The sequence below is a fragment of the Sinocyclocheilus grahami genome, unplaced genomic scaffold, assembly GCF_001515645.1.
Source record: "Sinocyclocheilus grahami isolate Dianchi unplaced genomic scaffold, SAMN03320097.WGS_v1.1 scaffold683.1, whole genome shotgun sequence".
Lineage (NCBI taxonomy): Eukaryota > Metazoa > Chordata > Actinopteri > Cypriniformes > Cyprinidae > Sinocyclocheilus > Sinocyclocheilus grahami.
Window position 1 is genome coordinate 340,721 of NW_015505862.1, and position 12,106 is coordinate 352,826.

At 35.4% G+C, this 12,106-nt stretch overlaps 1 protein-coding gene across 1 annotated transcript in view; it reads left to right on the forward strand.

Annotated features, from left to right (window-relative positions):
* Window positions 1–12,106, forward strand: part of LOC107559391 (regulating synaptic membrane exocytosis protein 2-like) — an 87,365-nt gene that overhangs the window by 30,621 nt on the left and 44,638 nt on the right. Inside the window, exons 9-16 of the mRNA XM_016243188.1 lie at window positions 662–709; window positions 1,784–1,914; window positions 3,017–3,188; window positions 5,276–5,429; window positions 7,367–7,393; window positions 7,923–7,991; window positions 8,164–8,170; window positions 10,113–10,292. Of these exons, the coding sequence (XP_016098674.1) occupies window positions 662–709; window positions 1,784–1,914; window positions 3,017–3,188; window positions 5,276–5,429; window positions 7,367–7,393; window positions 7,923–7,991; window positions 8,164–8,170; window positions 10,113–10,292 (788 nt within the window). The remainder of the gene's footprint in view (window positions 1–661; window positions 710–1,783; window positions 1,915–3,016; window positions 3,189–5,275; window positions 5,430–7,366; window positions 7,394–7,922; window positions 7,992–8,163; window positions 8,171–10,112; window positions 10,293–12,106) is intronic.

A 12,106-nucleotide genomic window follows, 5' to 3' on the forward strand; every position in this document is an offset into this window, starting at 1 on the left:
CATTAAAGATGCTAAGTTTGGATCAGTGCTATCAAATATTATGTTCTGTGTTACAGTGAAGAGATACAGTATGCTAATCGCACTTTCAAAATATTGACATTGGGCTGTAAAATCGATTAATCGCGATTAATCGCATCCAGAATTAACGTTTGTGTTTACATAATATATGTGTGTGTGTATTTATATGTATGAAGACACACACATATATATGTACATATTTAAGAAATACATGTAATAATATGTGATGATAATAAACAAGCTTTTATTTTGGATGCAATTAATCACAATTAATCGATTTTGCAGCCCTACATTGACATACTGTAAAACCGGTAGTGATGCGTCTTAATGTGGCAGGTTTGAATATTTTAATTGATTTTAAATATGTTTGTTATTTTAAACGTATTTTAAATACTAACATTATGCATTATGAATTATGTTTTGACACCTTTCAGTACTCGCATACAGGCTTAAGTTTATTTATGCTGTACGATTCTGGTAATGATTTGAGTATGAAACAGTCTGATAATTGAATGAAAGCTGTCTTGCGTCACTCAGTTAGGCTAAATCTCTTCTCAGATGGGTTGTTTTGATTTGTGTGTCTCTGTGCAGTTTTGGTTTAGTTGTATTGCTTTTGTTTTCTTTGTTAATTTTGCTTATCCAGAGTCCATGCCTTAGTAGAAGAACCACGCCTTTTGTCCCTAGGGTCCAGGTAACATCGTCAGACTTCTCTCTCTTCCTCTGCTCAGTCTCTTTTTAATCTTTTCTTTCATTTCTGGCAGTCTTTCTCAATCCTTCATTACTCTCGCTCTCTCTCTCTCTCTTGTTGTTTTTTTAGGATTTATTTACTGTGTAAGAATAGATGCATGTGTGAGATTGAATCTTTAGTTGAATTCGTTCCCAGGTAGCTGCCACGGAGACTTTCAAAGCTGCTTCGTTTAAATTCTGCTTTGGGTTGAAATCAGATAATCACACAAAGTTTGAGTATTTTTCATTTTTGTTACATTTCTGTTCTGTTGTGTGATATGTTATTTGATTTGGATTGCTGGGCTTTGAAAGTGTCTGTCAGTTTTAGACTAAATGTGACAAATTGTGATTACTTTCGGCTCATCTGATTGGACGAGACCTGTGGCAGACACGCCCTCATCCCCTGGCCAGCCAATGAAGGATGGGATATTCCACCGCCCAGACTGGCAGCATACAAACAACTGTTCACATCCTGTCACCTGCAGCCCAACATGCCAGATGGCACAAATCATAGACAAGAATATTCTGGGTTCAATGCAATTTTAAGTCAATTGGTGTCCATCAGTGGCATACATTATTCCAGAAACTCGTCCCTCAGTTTGTATCCTGGTACAGTGCCTTGCCCTGCAGTAATTGCAGTACTGTTTAAATAAATATAAATAAATAGGTTACAAACTGAGATACAAGTCAAAATTATAGTCTATAGTAAAGAAGCTGTATTTAACCTGGAATATTGAGGACAGTAAAAAGTCAGACACCTTAAACACTGTGCTGTCAAACTATGTGATTCAGTGCTTAGAAGTAGTTGAATTTGGTATTTGCTTCAGTGGTGAATTTAGCTGATGATTAGAGTCTGAGGAGTTGAGAGGTAGTCAGCTTGATGTAGTTGGTGTGTGCTGGTGCTGTTCCTGCTCTGGGAAAGATCTGCCAAGCATGTGATGCTGCACACGTTGCATAAAGAGCTCTGCAGGTCTGCCCTGGACCTTCTGGGGTGAGCTCTCCTCACAGACCTCCTAACAGAGCCCGTCTCTTCCTGCAGGTCAAGCTGTGGTACGATAAAGTAGGACATCAGCTCATCGTCACTGTCCTGGGCGCCAAAGACCTGCTTTCACGAGAAGACGGGCGACCTAGGAATCCATACATCAAAATCTACTTCCTCCCCGACAGAAGGTACGTCAGAGTTCAGATATATCCAGTTTTTGTCCTTCAAAAATAATCATTTTTGTTTTCAAAAGAAGTCTCACCCAAGCTCTAATTTATGTAATAAAAAATACAGTAAAAATAGAAATATTGTGAAAAATTATTTACATTTCAAATATCCATCGTCTATTTGAATATATTTTAAAATGTAATTTATTTCTGTGAGGCAAAGCTGAATTTTCAGCATCATTACTCCAGTCTTCAGTGTCACATGATCCTTCAGAAAGCATTCACAATTCTTTAATGCATAGAAATTCCAAAAAAAACTGATTTTAAAATGTTTGTGCAGTTCTCCAAAATAAAAAAATAAAATATAAAAACAATTAATGTATATTCATATCAACATTATTTCAGTTATATTTGAAAATGTCTAAATATATATATTCTATTTTCATTTTATTTTAATTTTTAATTTTTTTGAGGAGGGGGTGAAAAAACAACAGCAACAGCAGCATTATGCCATAACATCAGTGATTGCTTCTGTATTGGTAATAACAAAGCACTTAATATTGATGACTCTAAAACTGAATAATAATCTGAGGTTGGAGGATCATCAAAGTAGAAATTTAAAGACGTAAAATAAAGCTGAAGTGAAGATATTTGTGTCTATCCACAGTGAGCACATGAAGCCTTCAAAATCACATTGACATAATTGCTTAATTATCAATTTTTATAGTAAACCCACTGAGTATTTTCAGGACACAAAGTGTATTTTTTTTTTTTAGAAGACTGCAAACTTTAATAACCAAGACTTCAAAACCTAGTGAAATACATTGCAATCCTCAGAATCCGTTTATAGAAGGGATTTTAACCTGGGGAAAATGAATGTGAAATATTTTGCAACCCAGATAATAAAATAACAACTAATAAAGCTATACATACCATTTGTAAGTAAGAAAAATCGTATCTGAAAAAAATGAATGAATGAATAATTAGGTGTAATGATGTCTAAAAAAGTGTGCGTTTAATTAAAACGTTTCAAATCGGGGGTCCTAGGATTGGTTTAGTGTCTCTGTAGGTCTGTAAAGTCACATCAGCAGCTGTAAATTATGAACTCACCTGCTCTTCTCAGCGATAAAAGCAAGAGGAGAACGAAAACAGTGAAGAAATCTCTGGAGCCCAAGTGGAACCAGACGTTCATGTACTCGCCGGTGCACAGACGAGAGTTCAGGGAGCGCATGCTGGAGATCACGCTGTGGGACCAGGCCAGAGTCCGAGAGGAGGAGAGCGAGTTCCTGGGAGAGGTGAGAGAGACACCGACACCGTCCTGAAAAGATCTCGCAATATTTACACAGTGTGATGCAAGACAGCTGTTGAGGCAACAATATCAGACGTGAATAGAAGTTTTAGTTTAACATCAATTATAAAACTATTTTGTGCCTTCCTTAGCATTATAACTGGACGTTTTTTTTTCGTTTATTCCACATTTGCACTGCATCTTAAGCTCATAAAACACTGCAAGTCATGATAAACGGATGTGTGTTTGATGTAGAGCTGGATGATTAATTGAAAAGGAATCGAAATCGAAATGGACTCTTTCCCCGCCAGCATTTTTGAAAAAAGTTGCCAGCCACCGCCAGCGATTTTGATGATTTTCACTAAAATTTGATGGCCTCCAGTATATTTTGCTGTATGAATATCTGAATATGCAATACAGCAAAATAATGATCAGAGCCTCTACTTTTAAACAAGTTTATAAGTTTTTAAATAAGTTTTATTCTAGCTTAAAGCATTCTTTTTTTATCAACACTTGAATATAGGTAGGTTTCACAAAAATGCATAATTTTGAGCAAAAACTACATCTGGATAATATTCAGTAAGATTATCAAAGCATAAATCCAGTAAATCGCTTCCATTAATACCTCCAAAGCTTGCACAGACATATACCACTTCCCGGATCAACATTTTACTCTGTAACATTATGCAGATTTCATTTATATGCTTGTCTATTGCTGATGATCGCATTATTTTTCATATGCAAACGGTTTTGTACTCGTTCAGAAGATGCGTAATAGCGCCCCCCCGAGTGTCTAACAGTGAAAACACGAAAATACGTAAAAACTCGTCTTTGGAAGAGTTTTCTTGTAAAAGACGAGATAACTCGTCAATGGCGGGGAAAGAGTTAAGAAAGTCTAACCAACGTAATTTTCCCATGTCAGTTATTTCGTTTTTTTAATCCTATTAATACTTTCCCCTTAAAAACATACTACCATAGTCGGCGCTATACGGATGTGACCGTTGCGCTCGCGTCTTTTGCAGCGTCTCGCGCGTTAAAAGAATTTAAACTTTTACACGCAGCGCCGCTCATAAATGTCATTTCCAAAACAGTGGACCAATCAGAAGACACCGGAGGCGGGGCAAGCGTTGCATGCTTTTGCTTACAGTAGCAGGTTGGCATGGCAACTTTTGTACTTGTGACCCTGGACCACAAAACCAGTCATAATGGTCCATTTTTTTTATTTATACATCATCTGAATAAATAAGCTTTCCATTGACATATGGTTTGTTAGGATATGACAATATTTGGTCGAGATACAGCTATTTGATAATCTGGAATCTGAGGGTGCAAAAAAATCGAAATATTGAGAAAATCGCCTTTAAAGTTGTCCAAATGAAGTTCTTAGCAATGCATATTACTAATCAAAAATTAAGTTTTGATATATTTACGATAGCAAATTTACAAAATATCTTCATGGAACATGATCTTTATTTTATATCCTAATGATTTTTGGCATAACAGAAAAATCTATAATTTTGACCCATATAATGTATTTTTGGCTTTTGCTACAAATATACCTGCGCTACTTAAATCTGGTTTATGACTGGATTTGTGGTCCAAGATCACTGAGATGCTGCCCTGCTCTTTCTCTTAATCAGCAGTGTTCTATTTACATTCATTATTTAAATCATTTGTTTTCAGGAGATGCAAGTTATTATTTTCTACTTTTCACATTCCTTTTCACATTATTTAAAATAATATTAATTTACAAGAGATACAAGTTATTTTCTACTTTTCACATGATGATATTTAAAATGTATTTTGTTTGCAAGAGATGCTGGTTATTTTCTACTTTTGACATGGCAATATTCATTTATTTTGTTTGCAACAAAATGAAAGATAAGAAATGCACTCTTTCATTAGGAAAAACCCCCCCACCTTTAATAGTTGAGTATATTTACAGTGCAAACCTTTAATGAACTATGAAAAAATAAATAAATAAAATAATCGTTCAATAATCGTAATCGAGGTAAAGTGTTCAATTAATCAAGGTTTTGATTTTAGGTCATATCACCCAGCCCTAGTTTATATCCTGTGTGTTTGTGTGTGTAGATTCTGATCGAGCTGGAGACGGCGCTGCTGGACGATCAGCCTCACTGGTATAAGCTCCAAACACACGACCTGTCCTCGATGCCACTGCCGAACCCCTCGCCCTGCATGCAGAGACGCCTCCTGCACGGAGAGAGCCCCACACGCAGGTTACAGAGTACGTACTGTTACAGCAAACACAAGCACACACTCTCAGGAAGAAATACAAAGCTGACCCTAAGGTACAAAAGCTAGACGGTACGTCTTTATACAATTTTTTTTGCTCCTTAGTGGCACATATTAATATTAGTGCTGTCAAACGATTAATCGCGATTAATCGCATCCAAAATAAAAGTTTTTGCTTACACAATATGTGTGTGTGTACTGTGTATATTTATTATGTATATATAAATACAAACACATGCATGCTTATATTTAATAAAAATATGTTATGTTTATATATTAAATATATTTATATTTATAAATATAACATATAAATGTATATATCAAAATATATACTGCATGTGTGTGTATTTATAGATACATAATAAATATACACAGTACACACACATATATTGTGTAAGCAAAAACTTTTATTTTGGATGCGTTTAGTCGCGATTAATCGTTTGACAGCACTAATATTAATATGTTGGTGGGAATGCATTACAAGTAACTCAAGTTACGTAATCAGATTACTTTTTTCAAGTAACTAGTAAAGTAACGCATTACTTTTAAATTTACAGTAAAATCTTTGAGTTACTTTTTGAATTGTGTAGCGTAAGTTACTTTGTTTTTCCATGTATTCACCGACAGCACTCTTGTCCCCATGTTAAGAGAAATTGGAGGCACTTACTTCAGCCCGAGGCTTATTCATTTCACTTTTGGTGTGAAAGGGCCTTTAGAGTTGCCAAAAATTGATTAATAAGCAAGCCCAGCCCAGGGGACAAAAAGTATCGAAAAAGTAATGTAATGCATTACTTGCATTAAAGGGATAGTTCACCCAAAAATGAAAATTCATCATTTACTCATCCTCAAGTTGCTGGTACCCATCGACTTCCATGGTATTTATTTATTTTTTCATACTTTGGAAGTCTACTGTCAACTGTTTTATGAAATATCTTGAAGCAAGGTGAGGGTGAGTAAATGATGACAGAAGTTTCATTTTGGGGTGATCTATCACTTTAAGTGTTCACACTACAGTTGAATGTGATCTCAATCTGATTGTGAAAAACAAAAATCACATTGAATCACATTTTCAAATGGAGTCTGGGCCATTTTTATTTGTGGAAATCCACTTCTGTGTGATTTGTTTGATTTTTTTATGTCAGTCATTCATCATAATATACTTATAATCATCACATCATTTTGTGTTTGGTTTACTATTTGTGTAAATCATGAAATAATTTATGAATTGCACTGTATTACATAGATATGCAAAAATACACACATACTGTTCAAAAGCATTTGGTCTGTAAGGTTTTTGAAAGTATTCTCTTCTGCTCACCAAGGCTGCATTTATTTGATCAAAAATACAATAAAAATAGAAATATTGTGAAATTTTATTACAATTTAAAATGTCTGTTTTCTATGTGAATATATTTTAAAATGTAATTTATTTCTGTGATTTAAAGCTGAATTTTCAGCATGATTACTCCAGTCTTCAGTGTCACATGATTCTTCAGAAATCACTCTAAAATGCTAATTTACTGCTCAAGAAACATAATTATCATTATCACACTTGTGATGAATCCTTGCTGAATAAAATGAATATTATTAACATACTGATAAAATTATAAATAAAAGTACTGATTACAAAGTATTAAGTCATTTTTAAAAAAATGGACCCCAAGCTTTTGAACGGTAGTCTGTTATCTGTTTAAAATTGATAGAACTTTAAGTTTTTGAAAATTTATTTTAAAAATCAGAATACGAAACTTTGCCAATTTGTAGGCATTCTGCTCTGGTACAAATGTCCTGTATATTCTGTAATGTTTTTATGTCCAGAACTGATATGATCATATTTTATGTATGTTTGTTTTTGTTGATGTTTCTTGTTTTCATGTTTTGTTTCCTTCAAAAAATATTACTGTCTATCCACCACTGACACATTTCCAGACAAGGGCCCATATTTTTACAACTCAGGTAACTTTGCCCTGCTTGCTCCAGCTAGCATGCGATTGGCCAGCAGTGTGATTTTACTCTCCTCTACACTCTCAAAGTGTGATCTCCCCTCACTTCCGCCTCATGCTCTTCAGAAACCCATGCTGTTCCTCACAGCTTGCATGGAGCTGCTGACGCCCATCGCTGCTGCTACATGCCACCAGTCCTCATTGTACAGCTTATCTGCCTATTTAGGCCTGATCTTCACCATTACAATATAAAGAAAAGCAGCCTAGTTAACAGTCCTGAGTCACGCTTTTCCCAGCCTCTCACAAACCTTTCTGTGGTTGGTGTTTGCTGTGTTTCACTGTTTTGATTTCAGACTAAATGATAGTAAACCTCATGCCGCTCTGTTCTGCTCACACTGATCTTGTTTGAAATATTTGAGTCTGAACACAGTGTATCATCGTTGTGATTTTCAACATGTTTTCCAACACACAGTCACGTTAAGAGAGGGCCTTTTCTTCATTATGACTCTCGTGATTTCTTTCTCTGTTTCTCTCTCTCTCAGGGTCACAGAGAATCAGTGACAGCGAGTTCTCTGATTACGACTGTGAAGACGGGATTGGTGTTATCTCAGGTACAGCTAAGTCACCTGCTTTAGCGCCGCACTGTACTTACAAAACTGAAGACTTGAGCCTGCTTGAAAGCATTTTACTCACTCCTTTTCAGTTAAATTCATAATTACATGCATATCAATACATTTATAATATAACTATTAGAAGTATTTGTAACAATCACAAAACATATAGAGTTCTGGTATGAAACTCTAGATGGCGCAGTCCGATAGGTCTAACTCCATTTATTACATAACATAAATGTCACATCTGTTCATATTGCAAATGTATTATTTTAAATGTGATTTTGTTTTGTTTTGTGGTTTTTCATCTAATTTAAAATTAATTGACATTTAAAATACAGTAAAAACACTAATATTATGAAACATGATTTCAATTTAAAATAAACATTTTCTATTGTAATATATTTTAAAATGTAATTGATTTCTGTGATCAAAGCTGAATTTTCAGCATCATTACTTCAGTCTTCAGTGCCACATGATCCTTCAGAAATCATACTAATATGCTGATTATTATTATCTATTCCGTGGTCAAAGAGAAAAGCTTGTATTAAAACTGGCAAGGGGATTCACTGAATGTCTAATATATAGGGTACAACGGGGCTAAATGAGCCTTTGATATTATTTTCATCTAAACCACTAGATGGCAGAAAAACTAGGCGTAGCACTTTCCAAAACATCCGCTTTTCAAGATGCACGTGTATATTTGTCTGATCTTTGACACGATCGCGCGCAGCAGTGCAAAGTTGATTCTGTGCTTACTTGATCTAATATTTTATGTTTTTTAAAATGTTGTAGATTTAAGTAGCAAATGAGAATCGCTCAAATTAATGCATATATTTTGAGACAAGGGTCTTCTTTATGATTTTCAGTTTTGTTTAAGATAATTAAAGCAACCGTTTTTAAATAACGAAAGAATATGTAAAAGTATGGTATTTGGACTTTTTCATTTGTTGACATGGTTAGATTCAGATGGTAAATATCATATATTATGTGGGTGTCCATCTTAGATAATCACCATGTTTGGAATGAAGCCATCATATTTAAAAACATGATATTAATCATATCATAACTTTTTCATTTGTTGACATGGTTAGATTCAGATGGTAAATATCATATATTATGTGGGTGTCCATCTTAGATAATCACCATGTTTGGAATGAAGCCATCATATTTAAAAACATGATATTAATCATATCATATAATAAAATAATTTGTTGTTACTACTGTAAATCTATATAAAATTTTCTATATAAAATCTATATTAAATGTAAGAATCTTTACTTTTTAAAATTATTTTGTTTCTGTATTTTAAAATATGTTTTATATTAACATATTTTAAAGACAGTATATTTATTGAAAATTATTCATTTATTTATCAAAATAAGCAGAAAATAGTACAAACTTTGCTAAAGTGATTGTTTTGAACAAGAATTAACGTCAATTAACATTATTAAACAAAAAAATTATTTGTATCAATACTGTGTGCCTTTTACCCCATGCTGGTGAGCCTTTTACCCCGTGTGTGTGGTAAAATGCCCCCCTTTTAGATTTTTAACCAAAATAAACGACTTGTATGATTTATTTTCACGCAAAATCTGTTGCTCCATAAATGTTCAATACAAAGGTATATATTTTTTCTGCAGTCATACACTTTGGGCGCATACAATTTTTCTTAGGGTGTGCCTTTAGCCCCGTTGTACCCTATATATATACAGTGGGTACGGAAAGTATTCAGACCCCCTTACATTTTTCACTCTTTGTTATATTGCAGCCATTCTCATAAAAAAGGGAAAACTGTTTAGTGAATTCCTTTAAAAAAGCACAGTAATTTTGTGCACTTGCTAGTACGATCTAGTGCGTAATAGTAATGTACACAAATAGTTGCACTTGCACATTTTTAATTCTAACCACTGGAAAAGCACTACATCTGCACTTCTGTGGGATGAACAAGTCTTTATTGCTGCTGGTGTGTGCTGCAACATAAATGATAGTTTTGATAGCTTTGCATATCTGCTAGTTCTCTTTGCCCAAGGTTACTTGATTTCCGCATTTGTGCTTTGCGCGATCTTCACCTGTGCCTTCTTTCAGAGAGGAAGTGCTAAAAAAAAGAGGGTAGAAAAGCTCCGCCCCCTTAACACCCAGAAAACGTCCACTTGCCCCACCCAATTCTAACCACCTCACTCTCGTTTCTGTTCTGACTCATAGTGTGTACCCCCTCTATCGGGAGGACGCGGTCAGGTTACTGCGTTCCACTAGGATGGCCCGTGCATACTCAGACGGGGCTTACAATAGCATGGACAGGTAGTAAACCAGAGCGGTTCACTCTCGATTTCACGATGCTCCATATTTAGTGCTGTGGGTAGTAGTTTGGACTAGAACAGCTAGTGGCGCCTCTCATTATTTTACATCTACAGTATGTAGGGCTGCACGATACCTGGTTAAATGGTTAATCATGAATTTGCTTAAATATAGCCATGGAATACTGGCATTTCATCACAATCATTGCACTTTCATTTAAGCACAAATCAAGAGAATTTCAACTTGCATGCTTTGCTCACGGTTTTTGCTCACTGCAAACAGCACAAGTGACCGTGTGAAAGAAAGCAGAGTTCCTGTATTACAGTTTTATTTGAGCAGAACATCTCAATAGAGATAGCGTAACCCCAGCTTACGTGTTTGCTGGTGTTTCCAGCTCATTAGCGCTTTTTCTGTAATGTAGAGAGAGCACGTGTGCATGGTTGCCAGGTTGGGCAGATTAAGTAAACCACTGGGATGAAAGTGTATGGATTTAAAGGCGACATATCATGAAAATCTGACTTTTCCAGGTTTTAAGTGCTATAATCAGGTCCCCGGTGCATCTACCAACCAAGAAAATGTGAAAAAGATTAACCCAATCACTTTGTTTTGGTAAGCCTTTTTCTGCAAGCGTCTGAGAAAACGAGCGCGTCTGATTTCGCTCCCTTGGTGACGTGGCAAAGGGATCTCATTATAATATTACCACCCCTTAATCTGTAAGTTTCCACCCACGGCGCCATCATTTTGATTTCGCAAGCGACAACAGTGTATTAGCTCTAATACCATGGTGAAAGTTTGAGCAAAACATGCTAACTCTTCTGTCTTTGGCTGCACAGACGAGCACAGAACACTATTTAGAGTCCCAGCCTCAGAGGAGACAAGAGAGCAGAGGATTTATTGATTTATTTACTGTATATTGCTGCCGCCACACAGATCTAAAATAAACATGCGATTTATTTCCCAGCTGTTTACCTTCACAGACATAACCGACTGTTTTTGTAACTCGTGTGTTTTTAACGTAAACTTGCGTGTGAATGAGAACTTAGTTTAGTACTCAAATGCTGTGACCACCGCTTTCTGTCCGTGTGCTTCGGATGTGTGCACTCAGAAAACAGTATATCAGAAGTTTAAACTCATATGGTTTAAAACTCATGATTTCAGCATGATAAACATGATAATCAGAACCAAAACAGATGTTTTTGTAGCAGGTACAAGCTGTAATGGTGCAGCTCTATTCTGGAAAAGGGGGCGGGGAGCAGCAGCTCATTTGCATTTAAAGAGACAGGCCTGAAAAACTGAGTGTTTCTGCTTCCACTCAAAATAGGCATTTTTGAGACTTACATTACATATTGTAAAAAGGGGCATAATATGTCTCCTTTAAGAAAAAAGCTCTGATTGGGGGATTTAAACACTTGAAATCTGGCAACCATGACAATGAAAGCTTGTGGAATCTTGTTACCATGCAAGATGCTGAATTAAAATGAATTGTTTTCAGGTTAATTAACCACCGATGATTATTCTAGGGGGATAGTTTGCCCAAAAAATACGATTTTGACTCACCCTCACTTTGTTCCAAACCTGTATGAATTTATTTCTTCTGTGGAACATAAAAGAGCATATTTTGAAGAATGTGTGTAGTCAAACAGTTGATGGTAGCCATTGACTTTCATATAATTTTTTTTCTAATATGGAAGTCAATGGCTACCATCAACTGTCTGGTTTCTAGCGTTCTTCAGAATACAGTACAATATAAAATCAAATAAACTCATGCATGTTTGGAACAGCTTGAGGATGAGTAAATGATGACAGAAATGTAATTC